We start from the raw sequence: 20,815 nt of genomic DNA on the forward strand, positions 1-20,815 counted from the left end.
GTCCAACATCATACCTTGTTAGGGGTCCTAGAATTCATAGCAGTACCCCCGAATGCTGGCTGTCCTTTGACCTGAGCACAGCAGCGCCTCCAGATGATCACTTCAGCTAAGGGGTTTCCACCCCAGAGACATGTAAGACGTAGCGTCAGAGATATGAAGCACAGCCATCACGTGACTGTTGTGAACAGAACGATCATTATCTCAAGTTTGTAATTGGAGGTAAGCCTGGTATTCTCTGCACATTTTCAGCCGAGCAGCTAACATTACATATCATCCACATAATATCCTGATTAACATTGAAATTATGAAATAGAAGCTTTGGCAGTGGTTCAACAGAGCTAAAGTTAGCTCGTCTGAATCATGTTTTTAGCTAACCAGCAACCCAGAAAAGCAAGCTGACACATCAGAAACACATTTATTAAACAGAAAAACTTTTATTAAAAGATTGATTCGTTTCAGCTCATTAATGGTGACAGAGCAACATCTTACTTGGATTTCTGTCGATGGTGTTTCTGTGAAATCCTACCTCAGATGAAACTGCATGGGCAATACCAAGTGATAGAACGTGAGGGAGATGATAAGAGAAAGTTGTGTGTGTGTGTGTGGGGGGGGGGGGTGAAGACAAAATATATATTTTGCCAACTTTCTTGCCAATGAGGATTATAATGTCAAGTAAAAAAGAATGCAAAATCTTTAACGTCTTACAACAGCGAATATTTTTAAAGACACTGACAAAAGATTTTTGGAGAGGGTCGCAACTTACCACCTCCCCAAGTATGTGTTGATGGTACATTTAAATGTGAGACAAAATGTGAGTTTGAGAGTGAATGAGTTAGAAACCGCGTTCATGAGGTGCTTTGCAATTAAAATTGTAGATAAGGTACTCCTGGTGCAGTTCAAAGTCAGCCTGCTTGAAGCGCTGGATCGGCCATCCTTCCTGCAGTCATGACTCAAGCCAAGAACAATTTGTCCCTCCAAGTGACCGCAGGAGGACACCCGAACCTTCATTGCACACTGTGCTAGTTCTCCCCTGGTGTTAAAGGATAACTCTGTTTTTTTTTTACAACCTGGATCTTATTTCTGTAGTTTTTGCTATCATGCATGTCGGTTTGAATATCATTTTACTCACTGGCTTCATTTTGGAGACTTTGGACACGGGACCACAGCTAAACACAGTTTTACAACATTGTCTTACAGGGCAACTGAACATGAGCCTTAAATCTGTGCTTTCAACAAACAATAAAAAAAGAAAGAAAAGAAAGAAAGAAAAATCAAACTCAAGTGTCTCAGTTAGACTGTGTAGATGATTTCCCATTTCCTATTATCTATGACCTCTCAGTGGCACTGGCCGGGTAGCATACAGATGGTTACTAACTGCTACCTATGCTAAGTATAGGTTACTCATTCCTGCAAGTTGAACCAGCAGTGGCTCAGCAATGCAACTGACCATTGATGATCCTGAACATTTCGGGTAATAACGTTTAACTTGCTGTTTCGTTTTCACTTCCAAATACAAGGTTTAGATAATGAGGTTATATTGGACTTCTTGAAACATATCTGATGCTTGTGGTCAATTACCCCATAAGACACCAATCTAAAGCTTTGTCTAGTGGTTGCCCTGTGTCCAAGGATCTCCACAATGAAGCTGGTGAGGAAAATGATACCATAATCGACATGCAGAATGGCAAAAAAACCATGAAAAATAACACCCGGGTTGTAAAAAATTGGAATTTAACTCTGGTTTTGTCTCCTTCGCTCTGGTATGCTGAGAGGCATGGCAAATTTTTTGTGCCACTGAACAAGTAAAAAACAACAACATCTTATCTCATTTTACTTCCATCTTGGTGGAGCAAATTCTCCTCCTAGGTATAATTTAACTGGCTAAATTATTTTGGGATCAATAGGTAAACCACTCTGTATTGTTGGCACCAAGTTCCACTTGTGGTTTCCGCAGCAATTTTTTTTTCCTCCTACCCTCGGAGTAGTCTGAAACTCTAAAACACATGAAAATCCATTAAGTCCGGGCCTGTTTAGGGCTGCATTGATCCTTGACAGAGAGGAAGAAAACCAATTGCAGAAACATTCATTTGAGATAAGTTGATCATGATTAGGTAAACTAAACTCCTGTTCCGGTAGCGCCGCCCCCCCCCCCCCCCGGCATCTGTTCACATAATATTTGATGTTGTGTAATAAGTTTCTGTACATCTGTACTTAACTGAAAGTGAGGTCTTATTCAACAGCTTCAGAGGTGGTCTGTGTACTGAGATCTTCCAAATGAAAACTTGTGAAATTAAAAACTTAAGATGAATTAGCCGTGGATCAAAGTAAGACCTCCCTTCCTGTCTCCTCTCTCTCTCTCTCTCCCTCTCTCTCCCTCTCTTGCTCTCTTCTCTCTCTCTTACTCACTCTCTCTCTTCTCTCTCTCTTCTCCCCTCTCTCTCTCGCTAGCTCGCTCACTCGCTCTCTCCTCTCTCTCTCGCTCTCTCTCTCTCTCTCTCTCTCTCTCTCTCTCCTCTCTCGCGCTCTCGCTCTCTCTCTCTCTCTCTCTCTCTCTCTCTCTCTCTCTCTCTCTCTCTCTCTCCTCTCTCGCGCTCTCGCTCTCGCTCTCTCTCTCTCTCTCTCCACAAGCTGCAGCCACATGTGGTCCTCAGGGCAGCAGCACAGTTTGCTCCAGACATGTGGTTTGATTTAGCGCTGTGGAAAGGTTAAACAGGAAAGTTGGAGAACCGAAAAAGCGCTTTGTCCTTTCATATTATGAAATTTCACCATGTCTCTCTGAGCCATTTGTCAGGGCCACATTACACTTCGGGTTTGCGTACATAGAGACCCTTATCACTCTTATACCTCGACCATGTCGTGTTTTACGTCGCGCTGATAATGCTGTGCCAACGTGGACCGCATAGAGTTCAGATCTATTTGAGGCACATGATGCAATCCTGCATAAATCCAACAATAGTGCCTAAACCTGGTGCAAGCACACAGAACAGAACAGAACAGACAGTGGATTATACCATCTGCTGCAGTGGAATTTGTATTTGTTTTCAACTATTCCAGATGCACACAAGAACACACTTAAACCATAAATTTGCAGTCCTTGCTATACTGTGTCTTGCTGAGGAACAAAACAGTAGAAATGTCCATTTAGTTGCTGTGAGGATGTGAAATGTCTCGTTAACAAGGATTTGGACCACTTTACCATGCAAGCAGATGACTGCTATCCAATATGGCGACCATAATACTGCACTTTTTTCGTTAAGAAAGGTTTATTTTGGCTTTATCTAGGTTATGTAGAGTTTGTCCCATTTGGGATGAGAAAACAACAAGGAGCAGGGACAGAGTTTATGATGTCCACCTTAAAACCAATATGAAAACCAGACTAAAGGACAACAAGATACCAGACTGCGATGAAACAAACGAATCGGGTCGTTAAGAAAGAAAAAAAATCTTTATTGGTTAAAATAGCTTTTCACAGATATGATTAATGAGTTTCGTTTTGCTATCATGCACTTACACACTGTACAACAGTGGATCCTCATGGAATGGCATCATCTGACAAATTTCGTCTCCCGCTAACTGTAACTGGAAGACGTTTTTACTTCGTAGCCTTTCAAGATCGATGCAACCAGCAGTCAAATAAAAGCGCTGTCTGAGAGAATGCACTGTGGAGATTTCTGGGTTGTAGAATAAATTAGTAACATGTATATCAGAAAACACTTGCCACCTAGGTCTTTATTTGTATCATATTACACCCTAACATCAAGATCTCAGTGCAAACGCCATTGTAGCTGTAAAATCCATGAAACAAAAAAATGTAAGTACCGACATACTATGATGCAAAATTGAAAGGAATAAAACACTGAAAACAAAAACAAAACAAAAAAAAATACAAATAAACATGAAAACTTCCAAATTTAGATTCATTCTACTAGTGTTTGGTTGTGGAGCTACATTGGCATATACCTTTTTTTTTCTTCTTTTTTTTTAATATAATTGACTAAATATTAGTCCAGATCTATAAGCAGTCTTCTAAAAACTCACATTTTTTTTAATTGTGACACAGTTAGCTTGATTTACAGTACTAAATATCTATTTCTCAAGCAGCAATGATTACATTGAGTTTGAAAAACAAAAAAATACCACCAAACAAAAAAACAAAACAAAAAAAGATCATTCACTCCAATAGGTAAAACACATATCATATTCATTCTACGCCCTTCCTCTACCACCCACGAAAAAAAAGAAGGATAAAGAGAACGGAACACTTTTGAATGGAAAATAAAATAAAGCCTTTCTTTCAACAGATGTTTCCAGGACACAGATAAAAGCAGATAAAAATTTAAAAAAAGGTTACTGTGTTATTGGCCTTACAGCAGGCTGGAACCCAAAACCTTCGGCCTGCTCTTCTCAAAAAAAGGAAAAAAGACAAATCAATCCACAAAGTTAAAACATAAACGGACACCAATTCACATAAATTCAAAGTTTTTCAGGAAACAACGAGCCACTGTAACTGACAAAACTTGAACGCTCTTTCCTTTAGGGAATTAAAAACAAATATTGCTTCTTCTTCTTTTTCTTTTTTTTTCAATTTCACTGTAAATAAATATGCAGTTTTTGGGTTGTGACCTTACATCTTCTCTCTGTGAATATATGAGACCTTTTCTGTGAATAGTAGTCAAATTTTATTTTTTCTCTCTTAGTGGTGGGTGTCCTGCAGATGCCAAGCAATAAATAAATAGTCATTGACACTAATATGGAGCATTCCCCTCGAAACCCTGTTTTACAAGAAGTTACATGAAAAGGATTGGCATGAGGATTATTATCCAAGTGGTTGTTGCTTAACATGACGTTGCACTTTTGTCTACACAATGGCACTTGAAGAACGACAAAAAAAAAATAAAGAAAAAGAAAAAAGAAATGCTCTTGATGTAACCATTTCTAAACTCAAGTGTGATTATAACACGGGAAATGAGATTAAACAGTTATGAGGAACATAAAAATGGAGAGAACTGTATAAATAATGCTGATTCACACATTGAGTCTTACATACACGAGCACAAGAGCGACTCTACGCAAAGTGTGGCCGACAAGTCGAGCCACTGTAAAGAGGCTATCTTATACTGGAGTGCAATCTTTCTAATGTGGAATGTTGTGTGTTTGTGTGTGTGTGTGTGTGTGTGTGTGTGTGTGTGTGTGTGTGTGTGTGCGTGTGTGAGACAGAGAGAAGCCCTCTTATGTTGCACTGAAAAACAAAAAACAAAACAATACTGTTGTAAGGACCAGTTACTGTTAGGAAGACTCTTACACCATTCCTGCTGTTCTGCCTTGTTAAAGCTGGGTTAGCTCCACTAAAAAAAGTTTCAGTAAAAGTCATCACTAAAAACACATTGTAGTACCTCCGACAGTGTTAAGTAACATTTTTTTATGTCTCTTTTATCGACTAAGAGTCTCTAGGTTGAAGACAGTGATTGAGGTTAGCCCCGCCTCCTCTATCGGTAACTTTTTCTCCGTGCACTTCCTGGTTTCTCTGGCTGTGGCCAAACCTCCACTTGCTTCAGTGGACACATGGCAGGTAGGAGACAGGAAGGTGGGGGGGTTCGGGATTAGACATCTAGATCGTCTGGTCGTGCCCTGCTGCTCATCCGGCTGCTTGCCCGACTGCACGGCCTGGCGTCCATCAGTGGCAGCGGCTGCATCTCATGTCCCGCAGTTGAGGATGACAGTTTCTTATGCTCATGGGTATCATCTGGGAAATCAAAGGCTTGTGCGTGGGAGTTTGAAATAGTGCTGCCACCGCCGTTCTGGCCGAGCCGGTTCTGCTCCGTCGAGTAGTTGGCCCAGTTCTGCTCGTTGGCTTGCTTGTTGTAATTACGGCACGAGCCGGTTCCTCGCTCACCTGTAGCCAGCTTGTACCCGGGTGGGGACATTGGAGAGAGTGGGGCAGTTGGGGAGGAGCAGCCATTATAGTAAGCATACTTGGTGGTGGACAGTTCTTTGGGGGTCGGGCTCAGGGTACCTCCACCAGGGTAGAGCGTGGGCTGCTGTTTGCCCTTGACGCGGTCTTTGATCCTCTTGAAAAAGACGTAGAACAGCTCGATGACGTTGAGCAGCAAGGAGACCAGCGAGACCACCAGCATGAAAATGATGAAAACCGTTTTCTCTGTGGGCCGAGACAGGAAACAGTCCACCCTGTGGGGGCAGGGCGACCGCTCGCAGGTGTAGACTGCAGCCAGGCTGAAGCCATACATATACCACTGGATCATGAGAAAGCCCACCTCGAAGATGGACTTGAAGAAGATGCTGACAATGTAGGTCCTCAGCAAGGCCCCCTTCATCTTCACCTTGCCGTGCTCCTCCAGTCCGTGCTTCAGCTTCTTCATCTCGATTTTCTTCAGCGGGATGTCAACATCCCCGCCGTCGTTCTGCACAGCCTTGAGCTCCTCCTCCTTCCTGTTAAGCTTTTGCTCCTTCCTCATCAGGTAGAAGACATGAGCCAGGTAGAGGAGAGTGGGTGTGGAGACGAAAATGATCTGCAAAACCCAGAAGCGGACGTGTGAGATGGGGAAAGACTTGTCATAGCAGACGTTCTCACAACCGGGCTGTTGGGTGTTGCATTTGAAGGCAGACTGCTCGTCTCCCCAGGCTGACTCCACGGCAGTGCCCAGGACCAGGATCCGGAAGATGAAGAGGACGGAGAGCCAGACCTTGCCTCCAGCTGTGGAATAGGCCTGGACCTTGTCCAGCAGACGACCCAGAGCACTCCAGTCACCCATCCTCAAGGAGTGTTAGCTGGAGAAACAGAGAGAACAGGGTGGGGGAGGTGGTAAATGACTTGAAAACATCAAGCAAACTCTCACATTGACCCTGTGGGATGGAGCAAAGGGTCAGGACTTGTATATTGTTGATGAAAACTAGAAAACTGCCCTTTATGAAATAAGATGTCAAAAGCAGAGTGTCCCAAAAACAAAACAAAAAAAATAATCCAATTATCAAAATTAGGGAAAAAAAGATGTATTAAATTGATGCCATCATGACTGTATCTATCAGGCCTTTATACCTAGTTTAGGGCCAAAGTAAGACTATCAAACCAAGAGATGTGTTGATATTTGTCTTGAAATGTCCCTTGAAAGTTTAGAAACCCCAGCTCATCACGCTCAGAAGCACCTTTGAGAGATGCTGCGTGTCTCTTCGGATGCTCTAGTAACACATATCATAAAAGTGAGCTGGGTAGGCGCGGTGTAAAATGTTTAAGAGACATTCGCACAAACAAACAGAGCGAATCCCTTTCATCAGCATGACTATAAAAACCTGGACCCATGAGCTGGTTTTCATCAGCCCATTGTTGGTTAACAACTCCAATAAACAGGGAAGAATGCAAAAATGAAGGATGTGGAGGGAAAGTTGAAGATATCGTGCATGTTTAGACGCATAGTTTTGGTCTCGTTTGGTGTTGAGAGAATCTTAAAAGTAAAACGCTCCCTTGGTGTACAATTAGACCTCTCTCATAGCCAGATGCAGTTGCTAGCATGGATTGCTTTTCCCCGATTGTGAGGCATCACTTTTGGTCGCGAGCAGTTTATACAATATTCATTTCAGACTGGGTTGCAGTCAAACATTTTCCGTCCCATTTGCCCTCAGACAAACACAAGACAACGCTGACGTTTTCCCGAAAACAGACGTCGAGCTCGGCTAAACGTCGCCTTTGACTTGCATGAGGTCAAGGAAGGATACCTACCGAATGTGGGCTTGCACAGCTTTGGGCTGTCAGGGCCTTTTCGAGGAACTCTGCAGCCCACCATGTGCGGACGTTAACTAGTTATTATGACTTACAGCAATGTCTTCAACCCCTCCCACACACACACATACAATACCACCATTTTTCCATGTCTTTATTTTCAGCGTACTGCAGGAAAAATAGGAAAGCCTTTATCCCAACTACCTTTATTTCACATCTGTCCCAAATTTTACTCACCATTGCCAATCGTAGATTATTGTAAGTAAGAGCAGAGCGACTGAGCCCACTTATCTTTAATTTGCCTCCCTTTTCCATGAATCGTTGTGAGCGAAAAGGAGTTTTGGGAGCGTGTGGTTTGTATTTACACCACCTGTACTTTTTTTTTCATATTGTTGTAATATTTTTTGTTGCTTTTTCTCCTCTATCACCGAAGAAAATAAATGACAAAAATGAATGTGTAAGTTAAGGATGGCTATCTAACGAAGCAGCGTGGGCTGAATTGAATAAGGAGGCCAAAGAGATGCTTCCTCTGGAGAGTGGAGGCCCAATCCCATCTGCTGGACAGAAAGGTCAAAGGGTTCAGTGCCTCCACCGGGATTTAGTGAACATCGCTGTGCCAGCCCAACGGTTGGACTGGACTGGGGTGGGACTGCACGAAGAATGCCGCTCTATGGCGTGATCGTCTCTTCAATTTCCTCAATTAGTTGTGGTGAAAAAGGCAAATCTGTAGACAAAAGAATCCGGTCTGCTTCTCTTTACAGAGTCTACAGAGAGCTGTGAAACATGATGGGCTTTGGGCAAAACAGCCCCGTTCAAAAAAAAAAAACGGTCTGGAATCAGCTGAGCTGCACGCCCCAAGATTAATCCAGCACAGCATGGCAAAATAAGAGATGACTCCAGACCAGTGTCCAGAAGGGTCACGTTTCATGGAGAATTCAGCAAATTCCACCCCAAGTTTCCTTAAATGAATTTTCTTGCACACATATCGTTTTTTTGTCGTTGGCTTACAACTAATATGAGCAGACTAGTCTATTACTTTCTGTATGCCTCAGTCTGTAGTGTGCTGTTTCTCCTCAGATCGTGCGTACTAGCGTCCCCTTTGGTTAAAAGTGCCCATTTATTCCATCTATAGTTTTATAGATGCCATAGATGGCAGGAATTGACATGTGAAATAAGCATTAATGTAAAGCTGATTATGATTAATGCAAGTAATATAACTGGCCTCCTGTTTTAGGACTATCATAACATTAGTGTAGGTGTTTTGGAGAAGGGCCGAATGATGTGGAGAGAAAACGTCCAACTATATGAACACATGGAAATGCAATGGAAATAAAGAGAGGAATGCATTATCCCTGTCATAGTGCAGTGTGGAGGTTGCTCAGGGTCATGCAGAGAGCTTTAGTCTAATCCTCATGGTCTACCAACTAACAGCATGTGCTCTCATATATTCTATAGCAGATACAGTATATCTCAAACCTGTAGACTAGGTTGCCTATTCATTACCCCCCCTCAAGTGAGTAGTCTTCAGCCTCAAAAAAGAAAAATAATGGAGGCGCTGATCCACATTTGATCGGTAACATTGACCTCAATTCGGGGAAAGGTCTCGCTCCAGACACCAAATATCCCGCCAGTTTCTACACCAGTGAGCCGGTGGCCCCGTTTCTCGGGACCCCCGGGGTGGAAAAGAGCCAAGACGGTCCTGGAACAATAGGACCGCTGCTTTAGCTGACCCCTAGGAGACAATGACCCTCAGATGAAGCTAGATCGTCCTTCTCCAACTTGAAATTTTGAAATACTTAGGAAAGCATTGATTACCCTTTAATAACGATGAGATAAAACGGATCTAATAAGAAAAACTCTGAAATATGTCTAGCATAGTGTGCATAGTTCTATAATCACACCATCTGACTCATACTTTGCTCGAATATCTTTTTTGTTATAGGAACCTGTGGTTATTAGGTTTTGAATATAACGGCTTTCGTTCCTTTTGAAAGACAAACTCCAAAATGTCCACTGATGCCAGAAAATTAAAGCCCCCAAGTGCAGACAGGAGCCTCCCCCTCACTGTGGGCTCTCATTTCATTACATCAAATACATTTTTTTTAAAAAGTTAAATACAGCAAGCATAATATACAGAAAACCGTTGAAAGAAAGAAAGAAAGAGAAAAAACCCCATTATAAAACCACCTGACGTGTATCTGACTAAGACGTGTTCAATTTAATCTCGTTTTGATCAGTGAAGCGGACGCTAATCCCGCAAATGAGTAATAAGCGCGTCGGGGTCTCGCGCGCCCTTTACCGCACGGGCTGCTCTCAGCCAACTGAAGCCTGCGTGTTACATGTCTGGCGGCGGAACGTGCAACACGGTCCGAAACCAGGAGGTGGCCCGGCAGGGGCTTGGGAAAGGGGGACAAAGGAAGTCTCCCAAGTGGAAAAGACAAAATAGTCGGGAAAAAAGATAAGCGGACCAGGCAAGTCTGCGAGTTTTCCTTGGGAAAAAGCGGGAATACGTGGTTAAAGCGTTTAAGACGGGGCGGTGTAATAAAACAACAGCCAAGAAAAGAGAAGAGAAGAAGAAAAGAAAAGAGAAAAGAAAAGAGAAGAAAAGAAAAGTCAAAGATGGATGAATAAGAAGCCTGTCCCGGGACGTTACCGTAGGAAAAAGTTACGGCGCGCCTCCTCCGGAGCGCACCGAAGTTAGTCAGAAGTCGACTTTCGTGACGGGCGGCGGGGACGAGATGTGGCTCCTTCACCGCAGAGGAGGAAGAAGGGAAAAAACATGTCAAGTTTACTCACACCTTACCTGGGAAGAGTTACAGAGAGCGAGAAGAGAGCCCAAAGGCACTTTCTCCGGCAATCCTTTGAAATCACTTGCTGTCTTGAAATCCAAGTTTGGGACCGGGGGGGAAACTGAGTCCAACTTGTCCAACTCGCCGTGCTTATAAGAGTGCTCGCACGGGCCCAAGAGTGGATGAGGAGGAAAGTTTGGAGTCAGCTGACCCCATACGTCAAGACTTCAGACCTCCTTTGCATCCTCGTCCGTGGCCGCTTTGTCGAGTTACCGACACTTCTGAAGGGAAGTTTAAAGGGGGAGGGGGGAGGGGGGGCGACCATTTAAAGCACTGCTCCTAAATCTTTTTTTTCTTTTGGATTTTTTTTCATTTTTTTTTTAGGAGGGGCAATTTGACCGACCACTTTGGGTTGAGGCCTGGTTTTACGTTCTGCTCAACTTTTCCCAGACCGAACACGACCGACTGCCGGGTGTATAAACTGAATGGGGTGAGAAAAGAATTGGCGGTTAAAATAAGAAAAAGAAAAAGCACGTTAGAGACGGACTCGGGGGGACAGGGCAGTCCCGTTGTGGACTACTGCGCTGTGCGGAGGGACAGGAGGACTTGCATAAGACCTGACTTGTTAGACTGGGTTTATCAGCTGGAGGCCACTTGTTGGTTCGTGTCTTCGTGGTCGACTAGTCGAACCGCTGCCTGCTGAATGAAGCGCGAGGGGAAAGTTGCTAATGCAGTGACTACTGAGGGATGAGTACTGAGTCCGGTCACCTGCAAGACAAGACGCTGCTCTCTCACTGGAGTCCGGCCACTGTACACTCATCGCCAAGCTAATGGCGCCACCCAGTGACCAACCTCTGCGATTTCATGTATTATTATTCTTATCCATCCGTTATCCAAAACATGTGTCCTACCCAGGGTCTCGCAGATGCTGGAGCCTATCCCAGCGGTCATTGGGAGGCAGGCGGGGAGACACACTGGACAGGCCGCCAGGCCATCACAGCCCCCCCCCCCCCCCACACACACACACACAACTAGGGACAATTTAGTACGGCCGATTCACCTGACCTACATGTCTTTGGACTGTGGGAGGACAGCGGAGCACCCGGAGGAAACCCACGCAGACACGGGGAGAACATGCGAACGCCGCACAGAGGACGACCCCCAAGGTTGGACTACCCCGGGGCTCGAACCCAGGACCCTCCTGCTCTGAGGCGACCGTGCTAACCACTGTGCCGCTTTTATTATTATTATTATTATTATTATTATTATTATTATTATTATTATTATTATTATTATTATTATTATTTTTGTTGTTGTTGTTGTTGTTTTTGTTGTTATTGTTATTATTAATTTACCAGACATAGAAGTAACATCTTGTGCCAGGGATTTAACAGTTTAATGTGTGCATGCATGTGGGATTGACAAGACACTAGACCAATACACACACACACACACACACACACACACACACACACAAAGTTTTATTTAACTTGAACCATTAAACCAACAAATACACCTTGTTGGATGTGAAGGGATTGGGTTGGATGTGAAGGGACTGGGTTGGATGTGAAGGGACTGGGTTGGATGTGAAGGGATTGGGTTGGATGTGAAGGGATTGTGTTGGATGTGAAACTGTTTGTGGAGATAAAAACTGAAACTGTCAACAAAACTCGACTTAACAAACTTTACTCATCAAATAAGACAGACATATGAACACTTTTCGAAGCCTTTCCCTGTCGTTGTGGAGCAGCAAGTCCACTTGAAATGCTTGGAAAGGTTTGTGTTGAATGAAGTTCATGTCCTCTGTACTTGAAAACGCCCCACCAGTCCAGTGCAATACAAATCTAATAACAACCCATATAAAGAGGAGAAGCAGCTACGTTTAAAATACTATGCATGTAAAGTAAATAAAAAAGTCAGTTTTGGGTAAACATAAATCCATTCCCCACAGACCTTAAAACCTTAATCAGTCACAAATGCAGAAGAACTTATAGGACGGTGGTCTCAAAGGAAACACACACACTGCAGTGCAAAGCCATTCTTGCATCTTCAGGATTCAAACAACATATTAAGAACACACATATGCTGAAATCACAAGTTAATACAGGAGAAGAGAAGAGTGCCTGTTTCTTTCACGCAGTCAAGGGGACATGAATGGCACCAACACAATGGCCAAGTGCAATAACAAGCCTAGCATTTGATAGCCGAGAAGTAAAAAGTACAACTTTAAAGTCAAACCTATCAAGCCTCATCACGTGTGTTTCTCTTTACTGACTAGGTCACTGCAGCTGTCGTCCTTGCAGATGTCCAGTAGCTCCTGTTGAGGGGGAGGCGAGGGAAAACTTCCACCGTGCCGGCTGTTCACCTGGGCTGCCCACGCCGGACCGGACGGGCTGTGGACGTACGGCTGCTGTAAGCTAAAAGGAGGCTGCAGGTTATAAATATGTTTGTCAGCTCCCCTTTTCTTCCAGGCACAGAGGAGGTAGATGATCTCGATGATGTTGAGGAGCACCGAGACGCCTGCCACCACCAGCATGAAGATGATGAAGATGGTCTTCTCCGTCGGACGTGATATGAAACACTCAGCACCACTGGAGAGGGCACAAGGCGGGCTCTGTTTACAGTGAAAGAAGGAGACCAAGAAGATCGGACCGAAGATGTAGAATTGGCCTACGCCGAACCCGACCTCCAGGAGGATCTTGAAGACCAGTTGGGTTAGGTAGCTGCGTAGGAGAATCCCCTTGATCTTCACCTTCCCTCTGTCATCTGTATACTTGGGCTTCTTGAGAAAGAGAGCGCCTTCTGTTTTGTTCTGCAGCTGCTCCCTCAGCCTCTTCTCTCTGTGGATGACATGGACGGCGTGGCCCAAATAGACCAGAGTCGGCGTGGAGACGAAGAGGATCTGAAGCACCCAGTAACGGATGTATGAAATGGGGAACATCCAGTTGTAGCAGGCATGTTGGCACCCCGGTTCCTGGTTATTACAGAAGAAGTCTGAGTGTTCATCCCCCCACACATTGTCAGCAGCCGCTCCCAGGACTAATATCCTGAATAGGAAGAGCACACTCATCCAGACCTTACCGACCACAGTGGAATGAGACTGGACCTTGTCCAGAAGACTAGCAAGATAGGACCAGTCCCCCATGGCTGAAAATTAGTGTCTGTTAATTAAAGGAGAAATACACAGACAAGAAATTAATATACATGTATATATATATATATATATATATATATATATATATATATATATATATATATATACATATACATATATATATACCTATACAGTTGTTCAGGAAAGGTCATATTATTCAGTACTAACTATCAGTGGAAGTCTTGTCAGTCTCTAAATGAACTGAGGAACTTTTAGCTGGTCACCAGCCATACTGTAACCGCCCAGACAGCAAACACTGATGCACAATATTAGCGGATAAAAATGTGACACAAAAATATGTGAGCTCAGCTAAAAATTATGCAAGAAATATGCAGACTAAATATTAACCCTGCAAAATAAATTTGCAACCTAACTTTACAATTTTCCATGACCTCGATAATTTTTCCAGGCCGTATGAGAATTTTAAAGGATTTTTTTATGACTGGTAAAGTAGTCTATACATTTAGAAATTTTTCAGTTTTTCTGGAATACATGGGAACCCTAATCTACAACTGTCTGTCTGTCTGTCCGTCAATCCGTCTGTCTGTTCATCTATCTATCTATCTATCTATCTATCTATCTATCTATCTATCTATCTATCTATCTATCTATCTATCTATCTATCTATCTATCTATCTATCTATCTATCTATCTATCTATCTATCTATCTATCTATCTATCTATCTATCTATCTATCTATCTATCTATCTATCTATCTATCTGTATCTCTGTCTGTCCATCCATCCATTCAGCCATCCGTTCAGCTAACTATCTATCTATCTATCTATCTATCTATCTATCTATCTATCTATCTATCTATCTATCTATCTATCTATCTATCTATCTATCTATCTATCTATCTATCTATCTATCTATCTATCTATCTGTCTGTCGGTTTGTCTATTATTATTATTATTATTGTTGTTGTTATTATTATTATCTATTGTGCTATTCGGCTATACAAATTAAATTGACTTGACTATCTATCTATCTATCTATCTATCTATCTATCTATCTATCTATCTATCTATCTATCTATCTATCTATCTATCTATCTATCTATCTGTCTGTCTGTCTGTCTGTCTGTCTGTGTCTGTCTATTATCATTATTATTATTATTATTATTATCATCATCATCTATTACTATTATTATTATTATTATTATCTATTATTATTATTATTATCTATTGTGCTATTCGGCTATACAAATTAAATTGACTTGACTATCTATCTATCTATCTATCTATCTATCTATCTATCTATCTATCTATCTATCTATCTATCTATCTATCTATCTATCTATCTATCTGTCTATCTGTCTGTCTGTCTGTCTGTCTGTGTCTGTCTATTATCATTATTATTATTATTATTATCATCATCATCTATTACTATTATTATTATTATTATTATCTATTATTATTATTATTATCTATTGTGATATTCGGCTACACAAATAAAATTGACTTGACTGTTTATCTATCTATCCATCCATCTATCTGTCAGTCTATCTATCTATTTATCTGTCTATCTATCCATCTAGCCATCTATCTATCTATCTATCTGGTAGAGAAATAAAAGAGTGTTTGTTTTGATACAAAGAGTGCAAACATGTCAGTTTTACAAATGAGCTGGTCCAGCAGTCAGTCGTCACGCTGATGCAACATCAGCATTAAGTCTTGTGTTTCCTGACATTACTGATAAAAGAGGCAACATGATCTGCAAGACATGGCTATGGATACATGAAGGAGAAATAATGTTGACTAGCTACTGACTTGTTTCAGGGACACTATAAAAAATAAATAAATTCCTAACTAACATGCTATTCTGATGAAAAATATATTAAAAAAACAAAACAAAAAAGTCATGTTACTGTTTTGATTCAATGTTATTGTCAAGTAGTAGAAATACAAAATGTACTCACTAGAGGGGCTTCAGGTATTAGAAATTCATAGTCATCGGCCCACCAAAGAGGGGGAAGGAACGCGGTGAATGACTTGTCGTCATGGCCAGGGGATACTTATATACTCTTGCACCCCGTGGGGTCTGTGTGTCGGTCTGGCTGACTCAGCTGTTGGAGCGTCTGTGTGCATGTCACAAGTTCCCCTTTCTCAGTCGAAATCAAGCTTCACATGGTGTCGAAGAAAAAAGATATTCCCTTTTTCCTGTTAAGATGACTTCATGACTTCTGTGACTCAATTCACTCCCTCATCTATTATTTAACATGAAAGTATTTCCACCTTCCTCCCATTTTGACATACTCTACACAACTAATTATCCAACAGTTCCCGATGAATTCACCGGGGGGAACTGAAACTGGCAAGAAAAAAAAAAAAGTTTATGTATTTCAACGAAACAAGGATGTGAAAATATAACCCACTTCAAGAGGGTTCGGATAGACTTAGCTCAGCGTCCCCTCCACGGAGCTTTTATTCTGAAACAGGACGGCAACGCAGATTGGCATCACAGGCCTAAGCCTGGGCCACACAGCTCCGTCCTAAAAAAATGATTTATCAAAAAAAAAAAAAAACAATACTGTGAAAGTATGTTTAATGAATTCTGGCCTTCATGTGAACGCTCCAGGGAAAATTAGACATTAGTCAAGTCAGTTTTATTTGTATAGCCCATCTCATCTCATCTCATCTCATCTCATCTCATCTTCAGCCGCTTTTCCGGGGAAGTTAAGTAGGGCACTCCAGACATCCCTCTCCCCAGCAACGCCCTCCACCTCCTCCTGGGGGATCCCAAGGCGTTCCCAGGCCAGATTGGACATGTAGTCCCTCCAGCAAGTTCTGGGTCTACCCCGGAATCTCCTCCCAGTTGGACGCGCCCAGAAAACCTCCAAAGGAAGGTGTCCAGGAGGCATCCTAACCAGATGCTCGAACCACCTCAACTGGCTCCTTTCGACGCTTCGAAAGGAGCCAGTTGTATAGCCCATTATCACAAATTACAAATTTGCCTCAAAGGGCTTTACAGCAACACAACATCCTGTCCTTTGACCTTCATGTCGGATAAGGAACAACGCCCTAAAAAAAAACCTTTAACGGGGAGAAAAAATAGGGAGAAACCTCTGGAGAGCAACAGAGGAGGGATCTCTCTCCCAAGACGGACAACGTGCAATGGACGTTGTGTTTACACAATTTACACAATACAACATTGAAAGAGGATAACACAATTATAATGGAATTATAAAATATATGAAGAATACGATGAGGAGGATGTCAAGCAGTGTCCAGACGCCACCGGAACAGCCCGGGACCCGAGCCACGCGACCAGCATCACCATGTAGACCGGACACGAGGACAGAGTACACATGCACACAGGGGAGACTCACATCACACCATTCACATACACGGGAGGAGAGACAAGGAAAGACATTTGTCACACATTGGCGGGAGAGAGAGAAGGATACAACATGTTAACAGGATAACAAAATTATATGGATTCACAAGATACATATACAGGATGTGATGAAGAAGATACCAAGTAAGCATCCAGGTGGCGACCACTGTCACCATGGAGACCTGGGGGGAGGACAGACTGCACGTACACACAAGGGGGACTCACGCCACACCAGTCACATACGCAGAAGAAGAGAAAGGAGAAGATATCATTCAGAGAGAGAGAAAAGACTCTCGAGTGAAGAGAACAGTTTGCAGTAGTCAATAATCTAGACTCTATAAACTCGTCGGCAGCACAGTGGTTGGTAAATTCACTGAGACAGAAACCGACCCGCCATGCAGTACAGGTTGTGAAGCACTCAACTTAAAGGCAACTAATTGTAGGGTAAAGCAAAAAGATGGGTTTTAAGTTTTCGATTTAAAGGACTCAACAGACTCTGATTGTCTGACGGCAGCAGGCAGGTTATTCCACAGGAACGGGGCCTAATAGGAAAAGGCCCCGCCACCAGCTGACTTCTTTTTAACACTGGGTACACACAGGAGCCCTGTAATTTTGAGAGCGAAGAGCTCGATATGTAATGCACGGTTTAAGGAGATCAGACAGGTAGGATGGGGCAAGCCCATTTAGGATTTTATAAGTCAGCAGAAGCACCTTGTATTCTGATCTAACATGGATAGGAAGCCAAGGAAAGGAGGCAAGAGTTGGTGTAATATGGTCAGATTTTCTAGTTTTTTTTTTTTTTTAGTTATGATTCTTGCTGCAGCATCTGAACCATCTGAAGACTTTTAGTACTCGCATGTGGCAGGCCCGAAACCAGACCATTGCAATATTCAAGTCTGGATGAAACAAATGCATGTGTTAGTCTCTGCATCAGCCGTGGACAGGAAAGACCGAAGTTTAGCTATGTTACATGAGTGAAAAATGGCAGTCTTGGTGATTTCTATAATGTGCTTATCAAAGGAAAGGCGGGCATCAAATGTAACACCAAGGTTTTTGGTCGCCACAAAGAACAGTTCTCATACAAATGAGATGTCAAACCAGCAACCACTGAAACTGAGTATTTATATTTAGGACCACGCTCTTATTACATTTTGCCGCACCTCTTTTATGCTACGCTACCCTGCTAAAAGATGACAAAAATAATGTGTTTTGGTAAAACAGTGACTACATGAACTTAATACATCTTCCTCAAGTCATCTACCTTTCCTACTTGAGACCCGTGTGATCCATATGCAGTAGCACAGGTCCAGAGACATGCAATAAGAAAAATGCCGTGTCCAAAAAGGTGACCTTATGGTCATAAGGTCATCTGACCACCATCCAGACAGCGTCTGATTTCTCATGATTTCTCTGTGATTTCAACATAGTTTGTCATTTCGGAGTGACTGCTCCCCCGTAGTGATGTTTAGGGTGGCGTATTGGGAGGTGTACGTGACGATTCAGTGTGAAGAGTCAGCAAGTGGCGGATTCAACTGGTTCTGAAGAGGGCTTTGATGATTCTGCAACTCAAAGCATGCAAACTATAAGAGGGAAGAGAAACAAAGGCGGAACTTTATTACACGGGAACTGGTTGAAGGAGTCAGCACTCACATTTGAGGTAGGGACACTTTCTCAAGATTTGAGCCATTACTGTCTCATTAAATGGTAAATATGTTTATAAATAATACATCTAATATCACTTTATTACAGTCAGTCACTCCATAAGTAGTTGATCAGTGGTCGTTATAATTACAGTATGCAAACAATGTTTTAATGCTGTCTCAGTACCTCCATGTGGGCAACTGGTGAAGTAGGATTAGTTTAGTCTAATTTGTGTACAATTGAAAAAGATGCCTGGCGGCCCGTCCGGGGTGTCTGTCTCCCCGCCTGCTGCCCAGTGACTGCTGGGATAGGCTCCAGCATCCCCGCGACCCTGACAGCAGGATAAGCGGTTTGGATAATGGATGGAGGAAAAAAAATTAAGCACGTTTGTCTGATTTTTTTCTAATTTTCTGGACATAATGAATGGATGGATATTTTGATTTTAGGCAGCAGCCCTCACCCGGGTCACAAGTGTTCTTGGTCAGGATAAACATCGTCTGTGTAAAGGATTACTGCAGAAACAACATGTTGCTCCCAAGTTGAACATGTTATCCCAAAACAACAAGCTATGTTTATGTACATTTCTTTTTCATTCACACGTTTGTACTCTCTCCTCTGTCTGCAGTCACACTTTCATCATGGGAGAGTGGTCGTTTCTGTCGTCCTTGATGGACAAGGTGCAGTCACACTCCACAATCATCGGAAAGGTGTGGATGAGTGTCCTATTTCTGTTTAGACTCTTTATTCTGGCTGCCGGTTTGGACAAAGTGTGGGGAGATGAGCAAGGTAACATGGACTGTAACACAAAGTCTCCCGGTTGCAGGAACGCTTGCTACGACCGCTCCTTCCCACTTTCACACACACGCTTCTGGGTCCTTCAAATCCTCTTTGTCTCATTGCCGACACTGATCTACCTGGGTCACGTGATGCTTGTCATCCGCAGGGAAAACAAAATTAGGAGAAAACAGGAGCTGAAAACATATAAGAACGGGTGGGCAAAAGTACCAAAGTATTCGGACGAGCACGGCAAAGTTGAACTCAAGGGCACCCTGCTGGCCAGCTATATAATCCAGCTCTTCTTCAAAGTTATGCTGGAGGTGGCCTTCATCGTGGGCCAGTACTACCTCTACGGCTTCATCCTCATGCCACCCAAGATCACGTTCGAGGGCTACCCATGCAAGGGAACCGTAGAGTGCTTCATCACCCGGCCCACAGAGAAAAGCATCTTCATCATCTTCATGCTGGTAATGGCCTTCGTCTCGCTGATCCTCAACATCGTCGAACTGTTCTACCTGATGGTCTCAAAGATCAGCCAGAGGAAGAGAAGGAACAGCGGATGCCCACCCTCAGAAGAGATGCACTCTTTGAAAGAACTGACACACAGAGCCATTACGACACCAACGTTTTGCTGAAAGTTTAGACAGCTACATTACAGGGAAGAGCTCTGTCTTTACATATGAACTGTACACTTGCACTTAATGTGATGAATTTGAGTATCGCATTGCTTTCTTAAAGGGGCAGGCACAAATTATCTGTTACTTTTTACTCTGCTGACTGTGAGGCCCATTTTGTGTTTGTTTTTTTTAATGCAAGCTGTCTGCTTTTCACTTCAGAGATGTTATGTGTGTAGTATGAATTGTGATTTGAAAGTGAATGTGTGAAAATAAATTTGATCATGCATCATTGCTCATTGCATTAAACAAACTTTAAAACCACCGATAAATGTGTCGTTCTCCCACATATGTTCTCTTAAATTAATGTAGTGACGATAACCAGGGGCCATGACAACACAACTGTGATTGTTTTTGCGTGTTTTTTTGTTTTGTTTTTTGTTTTTTACAGAGCTCTGTTGAAACACAGTGCCATAGTTTGTGAATGACCAGTGCCTTTCCTTTGCTGACTCAAAATAGCAGAAGAGGAAATGGCTACTGAGCTATAATCCCACTTCAGATTTCCTCTCATCATTTCCTGCATCTTAATCATAGCACCGGTGCCCACTGAAAAGTCTTTTTGAAAAGCTTTTATGAATTCTCTAAAACTTTTCTTAAAAAAGCCAAGTTTTTATTTTTTTCAATTTCATAAGATATGCAGACTAGTTTTGGGGAGAAGTAACAGTAAGTTATAAGATAGATTCTACATGGTTTTCATGGCTTGTAAGGC

General features: G+C 42.6%; 3 protein-coding genes across 4 annotated transcripts; 1 reads left to right on the top strand and 2 right to left on the bottom strand.

Moving 5' to 3' along the window:
* Positions 1 to 3,426: 3,426 nt before the first annotated feature.
* Positions 3,427 to 10,827, bottom strand: gja1b (gap junction protein alpha 1b). Its single transcript, XM_056294657.1, has 2 exons — positions 10,536 to 10,827; positions 3,427 to 6,786 (listed from the first exon to the last, which is right to left on the bottom strand). Exon 2 carries the CDS (start codon positions 6,768 to 6,770, stop codon positions 5,601 to 5,603), a length of 1,170 nt encoding a protein of 389 aa, XP_056150632.1. The 5' UTR covers positions 6,771 to 6,786; positions 10,536 to 10,827; the 3' UTR covers positions 3,427 to 5,600.
* A 1,334-nt stretch (positions 10,828 to 12,161) lies between these two features.
* LOC130125175 (gap junction Cx32.2 protein-like) lies at positions 12,162 to 15,648 on the bottom strand. The gene is made up of 2 exons (XM_056294658.1): positions 15,597 to 15,648; positions 12,162 to 13,682 (listed from the first exon to the last, which is right to left on the bottom strand). Exon 2 carries the CDS (start codon positions 13,664 to 13,666, stop codon positions 12,773 to 12,775), a length of 894 nt encoding a protein of 297 aa, XP_056150633.1. The 5' UTR covers positions 13,667 to 13,682; positions 15,597 to 15,648; the 3' UTR covers positions 12,162 to 12,772.
* A 2,887-nt stretch (positions 15,649 to 18,535) lies between these two features.
* Positions 18,536 to 20,366, top strand: LOC130124923 (gap junction Cx32.2 protein-like). Of its 2 annotated transcripts, none has more exons than XM_056294277.1 (2): positions 18,536 to 18,671; positions 19,281 to 20,366. In XM_056294277.1, the coding sequence occupies exon 2, from the start codon at positions 19,294 to 19,296 to the stop codon at positions 20,065 to 20,067; it is 774 nt and encodes a 257-aa protein (XP_056150252.1). In that variant the 5' UTR covers positions 18,536 to 18,671; positions 19,281 to 19,293; the 3' UTR covers positions 20,068 to 20,366. The 2 variants fall into 2 exon arrangements, with proteins under 2 accessions (XP_056150252.1, XP_056150253.1); XM_056294278.1 differs by having other exon boundaries at positions 18,666 to 18,718.
* The last annotated feature ends 449 nt before the right edge of the window (positions 20,367 to 20,815 follow it).

Source organism: Lampris incognitus, chromosome 15, assembly GCF_029633865.1.
Source record: "Lampris incognitus isolate fLamInc1 chromosome 15, fLamInc1.hap2, whole genome shotgun sequence".
NCBI classification, from domain to species: domain Eukaryota; kingdom Metazoa; phylum Chordata; class Actinopteri; order Lampriformes; family Lampridae; genus Lampris; species Lampris incognitus.